The following is a 19,690-nucleotide window of genomic DNA, read 5'->3' on the forward strand; positions in this document are numbered from 1 at the left end:
CTCTCCTGGACCCCCTCCATCTCCCCAGCCTCTCCCCAGATTCCACTCGTCCACACCTTCTCCTGCTCCTCAGCACGGGTGAGTGTCTGTATCTGAAATGTCCTATGAACAGGGTTCAGTGAAAAAACAAACAAACAAACAAATGCCGGCCGCAGAAACGGGGAAGACTGAGTCTCTGTGAGCTCCTCTCTTACCAGCATTGCCTGGTCTGGTCAGGGCTTCAGGCTGCCCTCGTTGGGCTCAGTCCTCCGTCATTATGGAACCCAGATCTCAAATCCCCCAGCGCCAACAGTCCTGTGGATGTCCTTTCCCCCGTCAGAGGCTGTGCCTGTCCCAAGGGATGCGGCTGGGTGCCGTGCGGTTTCCCTCTGACCCTCTGGACTCAGAGATATGGCAAACTTTTCTGCCCAGATCCCTGGTTTTTACCTTTCCAGGGGAACTCTGCCCTTCCCGGCTGCAAACTATCTCACCAGCTGAGTCTCCTTCACCAATTCGGGGTAGATGTTATTTGTTTCAGCTGCTCATTCTATTTGCTCCGGGACAAGCCTTGGGAAGCGTCTGCCTGTTCTGCTGCCATCTTGTCTTCTCCCTATATTTCCTTTTTATTTAGCTTTTTGTTTTCTTCATTTATCAATTACAGTTGATATTCAATATTTTTTATTAATTTCCATTTTACAGAACAGTGGCTAGACATTTATATAATTTACAAAGTCATCCCCTCATAATTCTTGTACCCACCCGGTATCATACATATCACAATATTATTGATTAGATTTGCTACACTGTACTTTATATCCCATGACTATTACTATTTTCTAACTATTGGTTTGTACTTCTTTTTTTCTTTTTCGCCCCATCATCATTTGTCCCATCTATGCCCTCTTCCACCTCCATCCCCACCCTTGTCGCAATCACCATACTGTTGTCTATGTCCATGAGTTCTCTGGGTTTTTTTTCTTTTTTGTTCAATCCTTCCACCCTCCAAACTCCACTCCCCCGCCCCCACCAGAGCTGTCGGCCTGCTCTCTATGAGTTTGTCTCTATTTTGCTTGGTAGTTCAGTTTGTTCATTAAATTCTACATATGTGTGAATTCATATGGTATTTGGCTTTCTCTGACTGGCTTATTTCATTTAGCATAATGTTTTTCAGGTCCATCCATGCAGTCTCTAAGGGTAATATTTGCTACCTTTTTAAGGCAGAGTAGTATTCTATTGTGTAAATGTACAACAGCTTTTTTATTCACTCATCTACTAATGGACACTTGGGCTATTCCAAATCTTGGCTACTGTAAATAATACTAATGAATAAAGGGGTGTATATCTTCTTTCAAATTAGTGTTTCAGGTTTCTTTGGCTAAATTGCCCAAAGTGGAATCACTGGGTCATAGGGTAGTTCCATTTTTAAGTTTTGAGGTAATTCCATACTGCTGTCCACAGTGGCTGCAACACTGCATTCCCACCAACAGTGCATACGAGTTCCTTTTTCTCCACATCCTCACTAATACTTGCTGTTTGTTGATTTGTTGATGGTAGCCATTCTGACAGGTGTGAGGTGATATCTCATTGTGGTTTTAATTTACATCTCTTTGATGATTAGTGACAGTTGTTCTCCTCTTTCATTTCTGATTTATTTGGGTCCTCTCTTTTTTTCTTGATGAGTCTGATTAAAGGTGTGTCAATCCTGTTTATCTTTTCAAAGAAGCAGCTCTTGGTTTGATTATCTCTTCTATTTTTGTTTAACTCTATTTTATTTATTTCTGCTCTGATTTCATTATTTCTTCTTTCTACTCACTCTGGCTTTCTTTTTCTTTTTTAAGTTTCTTTGAGTGTAAAGTTAGATTATTTATTTGAGCTTTTTCTTATATCTTGAGATAGGACTGTAATGCTATGAATTTCTCTCTTTAGTACTGCTTTCCCTGTGTTCCACCGATTTTTTGTTGTTGTGTTCTCATTTTCATTTATTTCAAGGTCTTTTGTTTTCTTTCTTGATCTCATTGTTAAATATTTCATTATTTAGGAACATGTTATTTAGCATCCATGTCTTTGTATGTTTTTCAATTTTCTTTTGATTGATTTCCAGTTTCACAGCAATATGTTCATAGAAGATGCTTGATATGATTTCAGTCTTCTTAAATTTATTGAAAATTGTTTTGTGTCCTAACATGTGTTCTTTCCTAGAAAACATTCTACATGCATTTGAGCAGAATGTATATTCTGCTGCCTTGGGGTGGAATGCTCTGAAGATATCAATAAATCCATTTGATCTAATGTGTCACTTAAGACTGCCATCTCCATATTGATTTTCTGTCTGGAAGACTTATCTATTGATGTCAATGGGGTGTTAAAATCCCCTACTATGACTGTATTACTGTCAGTCTCTCCCTTTGTGTCTATCAAGATTTGCTTTACATATTTAGGTGCTCCTATGTTGGGTGCATAAATGTTTACAAGGGTTATATCCTCTTGTTGTATTGCGTATCATTACGTAGTATCCTTCTTTGTCTCTTACTATATCCTTGGTTTTAAAGTCTATTTTGTCAGAGATATAAGTATTGCTACCCAGCTTTTTTTCCCCTTTCCAGTTGCATGAAATATCTTAAGCAAGCCTTTATCATTTCCTGTAATACTGGGTGGGCAATAACAAACTCCTTTATTTTGTGTGGAACCTCTTTATCTCTCCTTAAATTTTAAATGATAGCTTTGCTGGGTAAAGTAATCTTGGTTGTAGGTCCTTGTTTTTCAGCACTTCGAATATTTCATGAAAATCTCTTCTGGCTTGAAATGTTTCTGTTGAGAAATTAGCTGACAATCTTATGGGAGCTCCTTTATGCATCGCTGGCTGCCTTTCTCTCTAGGCTTTTAAGATTCTCTCTTTGTCTTTAACTTTTGGCATTTTAATATGATGTGTTTGGTGTCAGCCTCTTGGTTCCATCCTGTTTGAGACTCTGTGCTTCCTGGACTTCTATGTCTTTTTCCTTCTCCAGATCCCCTCTCTCTTCTCCTTCTGGTGCAACTATCATATGGATGTTGTTAAGCTTTAAGTTGTACCAATGGCCCCTTAAATTATCCTCATTTTTGTCTTTTTTCTTTTTTGCTGCTCTGATTGGTTGTTGTTTTCTACCTTGTCTTCCAAATGATGGGTACAATCCTCTGTTTCATTGAGCCTACTGTTTATTCCTTCCAATGTATTCTTTATTTCAGATTTGGCATTCTTCATTTCTGACTGGACCTTTTTATAATTTCCATATCCTTTTCTATGCTGTTGAGCATCTTTATAATCATTATTCTGAACTCTATATCTGATAAATTGTTTACTTCCACTTCATTTAGCTCTTCTTTAGGATAATTCTCTTGTTCTGTTATTTGAGGCCTGTTTCTTTGTCTCCCATTTTGTCTGTCTCTTTGTGTTTTCTATGTATTAGATAGATCTGCTACAACTCACTCTTGATAGGGTTGTCTTATGTAGTAGGTAGTTGTGGGATCCAGTGGCACAGTCTTCCTGATCACCAGAACTGGGTGCTCTAAGATTGTTCCTTGTGAGGACCCTCCTGTAGTAATTGAGTCTTGATTGCTATTGGCCCATTCGTGCATGGGCTCAACCTTCAGCCTGGCTGACAGTGAGGCTCAACCCCCAACACAGCATTCAGGCTGCTGTGCAGGTGCTGATCACACAACACAGAATTCACTTCAGCATGTTTTGGTGCCTGCCAATATTTCCCTGTGGATATGCTGCTTGTGAAGTTTATTAGATCCTGCTCTGTTGTTGTGTGAAGCTGGCCACTGGGTGTATTGGCTCTGGGCCTCTTCAGAGGTACTCTGTTGCAGACCAGTGTCAGACATTGACTATGATTGGCCCTGAGCAACCTGTTTAGAGTTATCAGTGATCCACAACTTGTGGCTCCCTCTGCTGGGCCTGGCTGCATGTGAAAGGACCAAGCTGCAAACTGAAGTCTGGCTTTGGTAGTCCTAGGCCCAGGAGCAGGTCAGGCAAAGATTCAAGGCACCTAAGGATATACCTCTACCTGCAGGCTATCTGTTAATCTCAGTCACTTAGTGAGCCTCCAGCTTTAGTCCTCAGCTGGGCATAAGTTCCACGAGTAAGGTGAGAGGGATTCCAATGGGTGGGGCTATGCTCGCCCCAGGCTAATACTGCATGGATTAGACAGAGGAAAGGTCTGCCTGTGAAAGATGGCTTCTGCAGTATGAGGGGATGACTCAGCATAGGGATCCAAGCAGCTGTCTTTTCCACTCTCTCCTCAGAGCGACCACCCTTGGACTCTCCTCACACAGCTCTAGTCCATTCTACCCTCCCTCTGCTGGATCCCAAGGTGAATGGCAAATGAAATGTTGTATATTGGCCCTTTAAGAGACCATCTCTAGCCATCTCTTCCTGGCAGACAAAAACCCCGCTGCTTTTCGTAGCCAGATGTTATATGGAAAACTTTCCTGGTTCTGGTGCTCTGATCTGGGAGATCCAGTTTGGGGTTTAGATCCCAGACTCCTCAGGGGAACCCCCCACAGCTGAATTATCTCTCCAGAAATTCAGCTGCTACCTGTGTGAGCCTGGCCAGCCCTCTTGTATGTCTGCACTTCCTATCAGTGTCAATGAGGCCTCCTCTTTACATCCTTAGTTATAAGGCTTCTCTCCACCTAGTCTTCAGGATGGTTATTTAGGATGATTTTTCTATATTTCAGTTGTAATTCCATTTTAGTCTGGAAGAAGGTCAGTGTAGCTTTAACCTAAACTGCCACCATCTTGGAATCCACTTTTTTTGTTCCATCCCTCCACCCTCCTCAATCCTCCACCCCCCTCCCCACACACACACACACACACACACCAGAGCTGTCTGCCTGCTCTCTATCTCTGAGTTTTTCTCTATTTTGCTTGGAAGTTTAGGTTGTTGATTAAATACCATATATGAGTGAAATCATATGGTTCTTGCCTTTCTCTGACCAGCTTATTTCACTTAATCTAATGTTCTCCAGGTACTTTCCTGTCACCTTTTTCACCCATCTTTCCAAACACCCTTCCATCAGGCAACCATTAATTTGTACTCTAGCTGTGAGTCTGTTTCTGTTTTGTTTGTTCATTTATTTTGTTCTTTAGATCCAATCCACATATAAGTAAAATTATATGGTATTTGTCTTTTTCTGTCTTTCTTACTTCACTTATAGTAATATCATCTAGGATCATCCATGTAGTCACATGGTAAAATTTGATTCATTTTTATGGCCAAGTAATACATATGTACCACTTCTTCATCCAATCATTGATTGGTAGGCACTTAGTCTGCTTCTATATCTTGGCTATCTATACAATAAAAGCTTAAGCGAACGTTGTAGCGGAATGACCAGAATGACCGGTTGCTGTGATGCACACTGACCACCAGGGGGCAAACGCTCAGCAGGAGCTGCCCCCTGGTGGTCAGTGTGCTCCCACAGGGGACCACCGCTCAGCCAGAAGCCAGGCTCATGGCTAGCGAGCGTAGAGGCAGTGGCGGGAACCTCTTCCGCCTCCACAGCAGTGCTAAGGAGCAGCAAGCCAAGCTGTAAGGAGCAGCGAGCAGGCGGGCTGTAAGGAACAAGTGGTCCTGGACTGCGAGAGGGCACAGGCTGCGCTGAGGGACCCTCCCCACCCCCCACCCCAGTGCACAAATTTCATGCACCAGGCCTCTAGTTATAAATAATGCTGCAATGAACATAAGAATGCATATGTCCTTTCAAGTTAGTGTTGTGAATTTTCTAATAGGTACCTAGAATTGGAATTGCTGAGTCATAAGGGAGTTAGTTCTATATATAGTGGGGTTTTTTTGAAAAAACGTCCATACTGTTTTCCATAGTGGTTTCACCAATTTTCAAAACCACCAACAATGCATAAGCATTTCCTTTTTTTACACCCTCACCAACATTTGTTCTTTGTTGATTTATTGACAATAGCCATTCTGACAGGTGTGAGATAATACCTTCTTGTTGTTTTAAGTTGCATTTTTCTCATGATTAGTAACATTGAGCATCTTTTTATATGTCTATTGGCTTTTTACTAAATTCATTTATCAGTTTAGGAGGTTTTGAGTGGGATTTTTAGGGTTCTCTGTATATAGTACCTGCAAAGTTTACTTTTTTCTTTCCAATTTGGATGCCTTTTATTTCTTTCTCTTCTCTAATTGCAATAGCTATGACTTCAATACTATCCTATCTAATAATAGACAAACATGGTAATTAACCATACCTCCGCTATGCCTCCCATTGGCTAATCAGCAGGATATGCAAATTAATTGCCAACAAAGATGGCGGCCAGCAGCCGCGCAGCTGAAGCGAGCAGGAGGCTTGCTTGCTCCAGTGATGGAGGAAGCCAAGGTTCCCCACCTGCCACGGCCCAGCTCTGAGCTCCGGAAGCAACAATGTTTTAATTATAGAAGCTAAACAAACCCCAGATACCTGCTTTCAGCCAGCCACGGCCTCAGAGCTGGAGCGAGCAGAACAGCAACAATATTTCAATTATAGAAGCCAAACAAACCCCAGATACCTGCTTTCAGCAAGCCAAGGCCTCAGAGCTGGAGCTGGGCCTCAGAGCTGGAGCTGGCTCTCAGCTCCAGTGACAGCTATAGAAGGTAAATAAATCCCAGAATTTAAAAAAAAAGGGAAAAAAAGAGGCTGGGAGCTCCAGTCACCCGGAAGCCTGAAAACGGCCCTCAGCCCCTCACCCAGACTGGCCAGGCACCCCAGTGGGAACCCCCACCCTGAAGGGGTTGTGACCAGCTGCAAACAGCCATCAGCCCGTCATCCAGGCTGGCCAGGCATCCAAGTGGGACCCCCACCCTGATCCGTGACACCCTTCAGGGCAAACCAGCCGGCCCCCACCCATGCACCAGGCCTCTATCCTATATAGTAAAAGGGTAATATGCAAACTGACCCTAACAGCAGAAAGACTGGGAATGACTGGTCACTATGACACACACTGACCATGAAGGGGTAGACGCTCAATGCAGGAGCTGCCCTCTGGTGGTCAGTGAGCCCCCACATGGAGGAGCTCTGCTCAGCCACAAGCCAGGCTGATGGCTGCCAGTACAGCGGTGGTGGTGGGAGCCTCTCCTGCCTCCTCAGCAGTGCTAAGGATGTCTGACTGCAGCTTAGGTCTGCTCCCCACTGGCAAGTGGACATCCCCCGAGGGCTGCTGGGCTGCCAGAGGGATGTCTGATTGCCATCTTAGACCCAATCCCCTGGGGAGCAGGCCTAAGCCAGCAAGTGGTCACCCCCGAGGAGTCCCAGACTGCTAGAGGGCACAGGCCGGGCTGAGGGACCCCCTACCCCCGAGTGCAAAAATTTTTGTGCACCGGGCCTCTAGTGTTGAATAAAAATTGTACAGATGGACATTCTTGTCTTGTTCCTGATCTTAAGGAAAATGCTTTTAGGATTTCACCATTGTGTGTCATATGTGGCCTTTATTATATTGAGGTATATTCTCTTTATCTCCATTTTGTTTCGAGTTTTTATTATAAATGAATGTTGTTTTTTGTCAAATGCTCTTTTTACATCTATTGATATGGTCATATGAATTTTACCTTTCAATCTGTTTATGTGGTATATACCATTAATTGATTTGCAGACATTGAACCAACCTTTCATGTCACAAATAAATTCATTCAATCATGGTATATGAATTTCTAAACATATTCCTGAATTCAGTTTCTGCCAAGGCTGACCAGCAGAACCTGAGCAATGGACTGCTTGGCTATAGGAACCAAACAGCCCCATTCACCTGCCTCTTTAGTCTTTTATTGTAACAACAGCTTGAACTAACATTAACTTTTAGATACTATCAGCAGGGTAAGTATCTTTCAGAAGACACATGCATCTGCAGTGTCCTTTAAGCAAAGGCATATAAATACTAAGCACAAAGATTCCAGTAAACACCTGAGGGCTCAGACTTGTTTGGAAAAGTCAAGGCAGGGGCAGCCACCTTCAGCCAGCTCCTCCGGAGGTTCCAACCTTTTGGAATTTCCTCCTTACAAACTTTCCAACCAAGTCCCATGCTTCCCCACAAGTTTTCTAATATTTTGTTGAGCATTTTTGCATCAATGTTCATTGGGATATTGACCTATAATTTTCTTTTTTGTAATGTCTTTTACTTGTTTTGGAATCAGAATAATGCTGGCCTCATAAAATAAGCTGGGAGCCTTTCCTTCTATTGAAATTTTTGAAATAGTTGAGAATAGGTGGTAATTCTTCTTTAAATGTTTGTTTGTTGGAGTTTTTGATTACTTAGTTTGATGAATGAAACCATGAGCTTGTTTTGGTTTTTTTTGAAAGATAAAGAAAATTGATATACCTACAGCCTCATCAAGTAAAAAAGAGAGAGGACACAAATAAATAAAATCATAAATGAAAGAGATCAAGTGACAACTGACACCATAGAAATACAAAGATTTATAAGGAAATTCTACAAACAGTGATATGCCAACAAATTGGACAATCTAGAAGAAATTAAATTTCTACAGACATACCACATCACAAGCCTGAATCAGGAAGAAACAAAATCTAAATAGACTAACAATTACTAACAAAAGCGAATTGGTTATCAAAAAACTTCCAACAAACAGCCCTGAACCAAGTGGCTTCGTAGCAGAATTTTACATTAAAAAAGAATTAATACTTATACTTATCAAAATATTCCAAAAATTGAAAAGGAGAGCAGGCACTCAACCTCCTTATAGAAGGTCAGCATTACCTGATACTAAAACCAGACAGAGACACTACAAAAAAAAAGAAAGAAAATTATAGGACAATATTCCTGATGAATATACATACAAAATCCTCAACAAAATATTAGTAAACTGAATTCAGCAATACATTTAAAATGTCATGCAACATAATCCAGTGGGACTTATTCCTGGATTACAAAGTTGGTTCAATATATACTAATCAATTCACATAATAAACCACAAAAATAAAATGAAGGATAAAAATCATAAGATCATATTAATAGATACAGAAAAGGCACCCAAAAAAATCCCAAATCTCTTTATGATAAAAACTTACAGCAAAGTGGTAATACAGGGAATATACCTCAACATGATAAAGGCCATATATGACATACTATAAGCTTTTACTTTAAGATCAGGCACAAGACAAGGATGTGACTATCTGTCACCACTTTTATTCAACATAATATTGGAAGCCATAACCACAGCAATCAGACAAGAAACAGAAATAAAAAGCATCAGAATTGGAAAGGAAGAAGTTAAAATGTCACTGTTTGTGGATGACATGATCCTATAGAGACAGAAATCTAAAGATTCTACAAAAAAAAAAAACAACAACTATTAGTACTGTTGAAGGAATTCAGTAAAGTATCAGGATAGAGAATTAACATTCAGAAATTGGCTGCATTTTTATACACCAACTAGAGGCCCAGTTCATGAAATTCGTGCATAGAGGGAGGGTCCCTCAGCCCAGCCTGCACCCTCTCCAATCCGGGACCCCTAGGGGTGTGTCCGACTGCCGGTTTAGGCCTGATTCAGCAGGGATGGAGCCTAAACCAGCAGTCAGACATCCCTCTCGCAATCTGGGACCACTGGCTCCTAACCGCTTGCCTGCCTGCTGGCCTGATCCCCCTAACTGCACTCCCCTGCTGGCCTGATCACCCAGCTGCTATCCCCTGCCAGCCTGATCGCCCTAACTGCTCTCCCCCTGCTGGCCTGATAGCCCCTAACTGCTCTCCCCTGCTGGCCTGATAGCCCCTAACTGCTCTACCCTGCTGGCCTGATCCCCCTAACTGCCAAGCCAGCTCAGCCAAGGGTTCAAACGCCTGAGTGAGGTTGGTGAAGGATGGAGAAATGACAGACAAAGAGAATAAGCTGAGTCTAGGTGGATCTTCCTGTGCCTGGCTGAGGCCACAGAGAGAGAGATCCAGAGGCAAGCTGAGCCTTTATTTTATAGTCAGGAGTAAACAAGGTAGTGGTTACCATAGTTACACTGTTCTTGTGAGTTTCACTTGTTTTGGCAGCATTTGCTGCACCTCCCTCAGCCCATTAGCTTCCCAGATAAGATCTAGGGAGCTTCATAAGGTCAAGCCTAATTATGCTAAGAGGACTGTGTCCTCTAAGCTGGGACTTGTTTGTGACTTTGCCAACAGGTCAGTCCAAGGCTTAACCCTATAGTCGCATCCTACATCTCGCCCTTGTTTTTATGTTTAAGCTACTATAATGAAAGTTTTTAAGCTACCATAATGAAAGTAAAACTTAAGCATCAAGAACAAAACTCTGGCTATTAAAACAATAACAAAACAATGCCAATGCAAAACCCAAACTACAGACATGACAACATTTTAAAACTTAAACATAAAGCTCTGGCTATTAACAAAACAATGCCTATGTGTTAACATTTTTAAAACTAGTAAGAATAACAAAAAATGCCAATGCAAAACAGCAATAAGTGAGTTTCTGCTACATGAAAGTTTCTTTTGCTGATTTACTCAGAGTCCTCCAACTTGGCTGCTCAAGTCTATGCGGGAGACTGGCAGCTAACCAATGCTAGCATAGCCAGAAACATGATTGAGGGAGTAGCTTCCACTTCTTGCTTTTCTACCATCTGCTGGGCCTCAGTTGTTAACTTCTTCAGCTGACCCCATGTTGGCACCTCGGTCCCTTGCGTAGCCTTTGTCATCTTCCTTTTCCGTATTGCTGTCATTGGGGCAACTCTCAGTCTTTTGAGCAAAGGGACAAGGAGCTTCTCTGGGTCCACTGTGGTGACGCACGTAACGCTCTGGTACCCAAATTGGCTGCTCTGCTCCTTCTGGGAAAGATACAAACACAATCTCTTCCCCACATCATCACTAGATCTGGTAAAACTCTTGGCTGGTTTTTGTATCCTTCTACCAGGCTAACCCAGCAGAGGCTATTGTACAAGAGGCCCAATGCCTTTTGGCCGCTGTACAACCCTCAGCATTGTATTTTTTAAAAATTTAACATATAACATTCTTCTCCCCCTTTTTTGGTTTTATAGAAAAGGTTTATATTGATGGAATTCTGACCATTCATAAAAGGGTATACATTTTAGAGCTTGCTACTGCATTCCTCCTCACCCCTGGTAATGCTTTCAGGTGCTCCAAAATGTTAAATCAGAAGATATCACATGAAGCCTCAATAAGAAAGCTTATTTTAACTCAGCTAAATGGGGTAAGAACTCATTAGAAGAATAGGCTACTAAACATGGTATGATGAAAACTGAAGAAATAGCTCTGGCTTCCTAGATACATATAAACATACATGCTCCTCTGTATTTATGACTTCCTACTTTAACTTAAAAAGTTGCAGCTTTACATTTTTATTGTGAATTGGTTCTACTTTTGAGCCTTAGCACTTCAAAATAAAACCTTAACTTTGAGTCAAACTGTTAGTTTTTCTTTTTGTGTCAAGAGCTAACTTTGATGTGTTAAACCTAAGTAAAATCCATTTACTCAATCCAAAGCAGGCATTAAAAAGAAAAACCCCAAATGCTTTCTTATATCCATTTTAAGAGTAGGATTGGCGCTTTCCACTATTACCTGAGTCCTGATCTATCACCCCAGGGAGAACTTGCCAATCCTGCACTTCCTGGGGTGGCATGATAAAGGTTTACTGAGCCAGCTGGAAAGGTTGCAGTGGGGTTGAGGATAAGGACTCTACTGTCTGGTGGGACTGGCCCTGTTTGAAGTTTCCTGCCTAGGGGGCATTGGTTGCCACAGTTAAAGCAGCCCCCTTCCTTTTTCTGCTGACCAGTGAGTAGACAAACCTTTGCAACAATACTGAAACTAGACAGGAATTTTCCCTGGGCCTTCAACTATATAATGATCTTTAAGTTGTTTTCCTACCTTCTACCATGCCTCTATATTTCCCTTTCCTTCCTCAGAAAACCATGGGCAGATTTTACTCACAAAATTCAACAAATCAAAAAGCTGTTCATACCTCACAGAACAGCCCCATGCTTGGAGCATAGCCTTAAGCATGGTTACGTATATATTCTTTTCCTATAATCCTGAATTTCCCATATTTTACACCTAGTTATATCACTAAATTTCACTCCTTACCTTCCTTTTTGCTTTCTGCACGTGCTTCACTGGAGCATCCTTTCACCTGACAACTGAAGCTCCCCCAAACTCAGGCCCTGCGTTGGGCACCACATGGGCCGAGCCAGCTCAGCCAAGGGTTCGAAAGCCTGAGTGAGGGTGGTGAAGGATGGAGAAATGACAGACAAAGAGAATAAGCTGAGTCTAGGTGGATCTTCCTGTGCCTGGCTGAGGCCACAGAGAGAGAGATCCAGAGGCAAGCTGAGCCTTTATTGTATAGTCAGGAGTAAACACGGTAGTGGTTACCATAGTTACACTGTTCTTGTGAGTTTCACTTGTTTTGGCAGCATTTGCTGCACCTCCCTCAGCCCATTAGCTTCCCAGATAAGATCTAGGGAGCTTCATAAGGTCAAGCCTAATTATGCTAAGAGGACTGTGCCCTCTAAGCTGGGACTTGTTTGTGACTTTGCCAACAGGTCAGTCCGAGGCTTAACCCTATATCCGTGCGCTACACCTAACTGCTCTCCCCTGCCGGCCTGATCCCCCTAACTGTCCTCCTCTGCTGGCCTGATTACCCCTAACCACCTCTGCCTCGGCCCCACCACCATGGCTTTGTCCAGAAGGATGTTCAGTCTAATTAGCATATTACCCTTTTATTGGTATAGATAGAGGCCTGATGCACGGATGAGGGCCAGCACGTCCAGACTCAAATTCAGTGCTGTCTCCCTGCCCTGCATGGGCGTGGGATCTGGTCACAGAAAACAGTCTCCCCAAGGATGTGTACCTAGGCTCAAATTCAGTAGTCTCCCCGCCAGCGGAGCCTGGTCACGGGAAACAAACTTCCCGTGTCCCACACCAAGGCTCAAATTCAGGCAGAGCTGCTGCTGCTGAGTGTGTGCAGAAAGCCCTATTGTGCAGCCCGGGTTTGGCAGTTCCTATGCCACTGCCGCAGGGGCGGCGGGGGAGGGGGATTGGCTTTGTGACTCACAGAAATCTGCAGCCTGGGTGCCTGGAGTCTTGGTGTCCCTGGGTCTGCAGCTGTGGTCACAGGTCTTCTACCAGAGCGGCTGTAGGATTCCGGTTTGCTATGGAGACCAGACTGGGTGGTGGCAAGGCTAGGATCTTAGTCTCAAGCAGTTCTGTTCTTCAAGATGGCGTAGTCTCTGCACTGCTGATGTCCTCCCTGGAGTGTTTGCGGCCACAGCAGGGTTTTGCCATCTAAGACTGCCCGGATTGGCAGCCCCTTGAATGACCTGCAGGATCTAACTGTCCCTATTTCACTCACACACACACCCACCCACACACGTCCACACACTCCTGTATAGCTCCCTCACTCTCTCACACACTCTCCCTCCCTACCTTCCTGCAGGTTGCCATCTTTCTGGCCCTGTTCTATATCTCCTGTCATTATTTCTTTAAATAGGTTTTCAATATCTTGCTCTCTCTCCTCTCCTTCTGGCACCCCCATAATGCAAATGTTGGTAGGTTTCACTGTCAGCTGATTTCTCAAAAAAAAGTTTACAGGCCAGAAAAGAGTGGCAAGAATTATTCAAAGTGATGAATAGCAAGGACCTACAACCAAGATTATACTACCCAGTAAAGCTATCATTTAGAATTGAAGGTCAGATAAAGAGCTTCACAGGCAAGAAAAAGCTAAAGGAGTTCATCAGTATTACATGAAATGTTGGAGGGTATTCTTAAAGAAGAGGAAGAAGAAGAAAAGAAAGATAAAAATATGAACAACAAAATAGCAATAAATACATATCTATCAGCAATTTAATCTAAAAATCAAAATAAACAAGAAATCTAATGAACAAAATAAACTGATGAATAAAATAGTATCTGAGGCATGGAAACATGGAACAGATTGACAAATCTCAGAGGGAAGGGGGGGAATTAATCAACAATTTTATATGCATTACCTAAGGACACAGACAAATAGGGTGGTGAAGGCCTAGGGTGGAGGGGGGCAATGGAGGGAAAGGGGGGGTGGCATCTATAATACTCTCAATAATAAATATTTAAAAAAGAGAAGAAGAAATAAACTATGCTACCTGATATCCAACCATACTACAAGTCTAGAGAAATCAAAACAGCATGGTACTGTAATAAAACTAAAACATACATCAGTGGACCAGAATAAAGAACCTAGAAATAAACCCAAGCTTATATGGTCAATTAATCTATGACAAAGGAGGCAAGAATATTCAATGGTGTAAAGAGGGTCTCTTAAATAAACAGTGTTGGGAAACCTGGACAGATATATGCAAAAAAGAAAGAGAAAGAAAGAGAGGAAGAAAGAAAGAAAGAAAGAAAGAAAGAAAGAAAGAAAGAAAGAAAGAAAGAAAGAAAGAAAGAAAGAAAGAAAGAAAGAAAGAAAGAAAGAAAGAAAGGGAGAAAGAGAGAAAGGAAGGAAGGAAGAAACTAGACACATCCTTACACCATATAGAATAAACTCAAAATGCATTAAAGACTTAAATGTAAGACCTAAAACCATAAAACTTCTAGAAGAAAACATGGGCCATAAATTCTTTGACATCACTCTTAGAAATATTTTTAAAGATATTTCTCCTCAGGCAAGGGAAACAAAAGAAAAAAATAGAAAAATGAGACTAGAACAAAGTAAAAACTATTTATACAACAAAACTAAAAGATAACCTACTGATTGGAAGAATATATTCACCAATGATATATCTGATAAGGGGTTAATATCCAAATTTTATGAAGAATTTATACAACTTAACATCAAAAAACAAATAATATGGTTTAAAAATGGGCAGAGTCACTGAAACCGGTTTGGCTCAGTGGATAGAGCATTGGCCTGCGGACTGAAGGGTCCCAGGTTCGATTCCAGTCAAGGGCATGTACCTGGGTTGCGGGCACATCCCCAGTAGGAGGTGTGCAGGAGAGAGCTGATCGATGTTTCTCTCTCATCGATGTTTCTAACTCTCTATCTCTCTCCCTTCCTCTCTGTAAAAAATCAATAAAATATATTTAACAAAAAAAAAATGGGCAGAGGATTTGAATAGAAAATTTTTCACATAGGATATGTATGGTCAATAGACATATGAAAAAGTGCTCACCCTTACTAATCATCAGGGAAATGCAAATTAAAACCAAATGAAATATCACCTCACACCTGTAAAAATGACTATCATCAATAAATCAACTAATTACAAATGTTTTTTCATAGGTATCTTAATTTTTTTGGTTGCAATGGTAAATGGGAGTGTTTTTGTTGTTTCTCTTTCTGTGAGTTCATTATCCTATACTAGAGGCCCAATGCACGAAATTTGTGCACGGGGAGAAGGGAGGGGGAGTGTGTGTGTCCCTCAACCCAGCCTGCACCCTCTCCAATCTGGGACCCCTAGAGGGATGTCTGACTGCCTGTCGAACATCCCTCTCACAATCCAGGACTGCTGGCTCCCAACCACTCGCCTGCCTGCCTGCCTGATTGCCCCTAATCACTGCTGCCTGCCAGCCTGATCACCCCATAACCACTCCTCTGCCAGCCTGATCGATGCCTAACTGCTCCCCTGCCTGCCTGGACCCCCTATCTGCCTTCCCCTGCAGGCCTGGTCACACCTAACTGCCCTCCCCTGGGGGCCCGGTCACCCCTAACTGCCCTCCCTTGCCAGCCTGGTCCCTCCAACTTCCCTCCCTTGCAGGCCTGGCCCCCCCCCCAACTGCCCTCCCCTGCAGGCCTGCATCCCCCTCCCAATTGTCCTCCCCTGCAGGCCTGGTCACCCCCAACTGCCCTCCCCTGCAGGCCTGGGCATCCCCCAACTGCCCTCCCCTGCTGGCCATCTTGTGTTCACATGGGGGCAGCCATCTTGTGTGTTGGAGTGATGGTCAATTTGCATATTGCCTCTTTATTATGTAGGATAATAAAGGGGTAATATGCAAATTGTCCAAACAGTAGAAGGACCAGTCGGTGGGGGGCGGGGCTAGCAAGCAGGTGGCACCAGGACAGCCAAGGCAGGTGCCAGCGGGCAGAAGGAGGGGACGGCAATTGGGGGGCAGGGAAAATAGCAATATTAAAATATTTCTTCTAATTAATTCACTTTCAATGTGCCCAAATTCGTGCACCAGGCCACTAGTTGGTGTATAAAAAAGCCATAGATTTCCAGGTGTTAATTTTGTATCCTGCTACCATTACTGAATTTATTTATTAAATCTAGTAGTTTTTTCATGGATTCTTTAGGGTTTTCAATGTACAATAACATGTCATCTGTGAATATGTTAGGTGATCTTAAGACTGCCATCAGCTTTGTTTGGAATGCAATGAAGTATGATAGAGTAGAAAATGCATGGGCCAAATGCTGGGTTTTAATATTGGCAACGTCATTCATAGGCTTAAAAAATTTTGTGGGAAATTGGCTTTATTTCTCTGTCTTACTTTTCCTCTCTCTCTTTTTCTATTCATCATCTATCCACCCATTCACAAATACATATAAATATAATTATAGGAAAGAGTTAAAATATTGAATAACTTTTATTGTGAGCGTAACACAATGTCTAAAATGTTGTGCTCAGTAAACAAATACTGGTTTATTCTCCCTGACCCCCAATCCACCTGCAAAATACCTAAAGGGGAAAGTATAAATTTTAAGCAAGATACTTCATTTCAACTAATTATATTTGCTTCCAGATCTTTCCTGCTTTATTTCCTCTTTATCTATATAATAATTAAAAAGTATCTTATAACAGTATTATTCATAATAGTCCAAAACTAGAAAATGTCCAAATGCCCATTAACTGATGAATGGATTAATAAAATATGATATATTCATACAGTAGTATGCTATTCAGTAATAAAAGTATTGAAACATGCTACAACATGGATTCACATTAAAAATAGTATGCTAAGTGAAAGAAGCTATCACAAAAGACCACATATTGTATGATTCCATTTATGTAAAATGTCCAGAATAGGCAAATACATACAGACTAAAAGTAAGCTAGGGGTTACCAGGGACTGCGGAGGAAAGGAGAAATTAAGGGATTGATTGCTAAATGGGTATGGAATTCCTATTGAAGGTGATGAAAATATTCCAAAATTGATTAATGGGGAAAGTTGCATAACTCCATGAATATATTAAATACCATTGATTTGTTCACGTTAAGTTGGTGAATTATATGGTATATGAACTGTATCTTAAAGCTGCTATAAAACTAAAAGGACTGTGTAAGTGTAGTATGCTAAAGATAATGCTATTTATCTTAAGGATTTCTGCTACATATCCTTTGTTGCAAAGGAAGGTAGTATAGAAACAACTATTTAATTCTTTAAAATTAAGTGTTGTAAATGCTGTTATTTCTTTTCCTCAATAATTATTCAAAATCTTCAGTTAGTGAAAGGAGAAAATGGCTTGTACAAAATTAAGCTTATTTAGTTAACAATGCTGAATTGTGTTGATAAATATAATTTCATCGTTTTAGGTCTTAAACCTAGTGCAGTCGTATGTGACTCTTCGAGTCCCTCTGTATGTTTCCTACGTGTACCATTCCCCTGTTGGAGTAGGAGGTTGGCAGCATTTTGACTTGAAGTCAGAACTTCGTCTAACTTTCGTGTATGACACTGCCATCTTGTGGAATGATGGAATTGGCAGCCCACCAGAAGCTGAACTCAAAGGTGGGAAAATGTACCGATTTGAATTACTTAAGAGGACTTTTTATAGCAGCTAAAAGTCATAAAAGCCAACTTTTAGTGAATTTATTTTTATAGTCAACATTTTCTGATAATTTTATTTTTATCATGAAAATACTTTATTTTAAATAAATCTTATCAGTGCCTCAAGTTTTGTGTAATATGTGACTGTTAAATGTAATATCTATATTTCATGGACATTTAACTCTCATAGTCCATTTTAGGTGATTAATTATTTATATGTTACACAACACAATCTGTATATGTCCCTAGATTCCAGAAAAATGAATGTATCAAAAAAGAGGTAGTATCAATTGAAAATAAAGAATTAACTCAAGAGAAGAAAGTTACACATTTTTGTTTCAGAAAATGGGAGTTGCATTTTAAAGTCCTGGGTTCTAATTTTGGCTCTACAGCTAATCAATGGTGTGATCTTGAACATATTGCTTAACCTGTATGGCACTCAGTTTCTTCTGAAAGGTAGACTAGACTTCCAATATTCTTTTTATTTTAAAACTAGAGGCCTGATGCACGAAATTTGTGCAAGAGTAGGCCTTCACAGCTGCGGCAGCTGCCTCGATCCCTCCCTAGCTGCCGTGGCGGCTGCCTCGATCCGAGGCTGCAGCCCCAGCTTCGTCTGGAAGGTCATCTGGAAGGACATCCAGACGGTCGTTTGGTTGATTTGCATATTATGCTTTTATTATTATAAATTCTATTATTCTTTGATACTTTAGCAGAATGTTTGAAATAATGTGGTAAGTGCCAATAATTATTGGGCCCAAAAGCATCTACAAAATTTTGTCTCAATCTCCATGTCAGAATCATAATTCAAAATCCATAAGCATAAAGCTAATTAATCTATTAGTAGAATTAGTGCTATTTCTCTTTAAGCACATACCACTGTTCTAGTTCCATGTGTGTCTGAGCCTCATGCCTGAATTACTTTTTATGAGTCAAAGGGAAAATACTGTTGATAATACATCTCAAAATCTTCTGTCTTAAATAAATTAAAATTACCTGAAAGCCATGTGTGAGGTAATATGTTCATCCTGAACAATTATTCTAGATTATTTGACATATTTTAATTCCATGTTTTCTCTTCTGCCTCTCCTATCACTCAAAGGGTGTTAACCCTTTGGCTAGAATGCTTAAAGATGAGGTAAATCTATCTGGCCAGTGTGATTCAGTTGGTTGAGTGTCATTCCATGCACCAGGAGGTCTTCGGTTCAATTCCTGGTTGGGGGACATGCCCAAGTGTGGGCTTGATCCTCAATATGGGGTATGCAGGAGGCAGCAGATTGATGTCTCTCCCTCATCAGTGTTTCTCTCTCTCTCTCCCTCTCTCTCTTCCTCTCTCTGAAATCAATAAAAACATATTTTTTAAAAAAGATGAAGTGAATCTGAACTCATTTTTGGAAGAAATCCTGTACATTAGCATGCCTGATCATCAATATTGCTACTCTTGTATGCTACCCCATTGTAGGTTCTCTGTATCCAGCTAGCATGCGCATTGGTGAAGAGGGGTGCTTGGTTGTGAACTTCAAGACAGAAGCTAAATTCCATGGCTTGTTTGTGCTGTCACATCCTGGTAAGCCCCATTACTCATTAATAGCCACTCCCAATACCACAAGGGTAGACTTTTCCATATTCACACATATTTCCATGCTTCCTTGTGGGCTTTGAAGTCCTTAATTTCAAATTAATTGCATGGATGCAATTATCTACATGAAGGCTTGATAATTTTTTGGCTACATCTCATTATCTACAAAATCATCATTATCTATGTAGACTTTTAGAGAAAATACAAAATGATTAAAGTAAATGTAAAAGAAAACTCTATTGAGTTTATTTAAATAAAATTTTCCTTAAAGAGCATAGCAACAACAATCTCCTTTTCTACTTCAATTCCACAGTACAAAAATAAATGAATTATAATTTATTTGTTCAGAAAGGACTTCTCTTTTCATAACTGTTTTATAGGTATGTAAGAAACC

General features: G+C 41.1%; 1 protein-coding gene across 1 annotated transcript in view; it reads left to right on the forward strand.

Moving 5' to 3' along the window:
- FREM2 (FRAS1 related extracellular matrix 2) overlaps positions 1-19,690 on the forward strand; it is a 377,463-nt gene that overhangs the window by 341,009 nt on the left and 16,764 nt on the right. Inside the window, exons 17-18 of the mRNA XM_070409236.1 lie at positions 17,489-17,681; positions 19,180-19,284. Coding sequence (XP_070265337.1) covers positions 17,489-17,681; positions 19,180-19,284 — 298 coding nt within the window. The remainder of the gene's footprint in view (positions 1-17,488; positions 17,682-19,179; positions 19,285-19,690) is intronic.

Source organism: Myotis yumanensis, unplaced genomic scaffold, assembly GCF_028538775.1.
Source record: "Myotis yumanensis isolate MYYU_CA2020_CCGP unplaced genomic scaffold, mMyoYum1.0.hap1 SCAF_3, whole genome shotgun sequence".
Taxonomy (NCBI): domain Eukaryota; kingdom Metazoa; phylum Chordata; class Mammalia; order Chiroptera; family Vespertilionidae; genus Myotis; species Myotis yumanensis.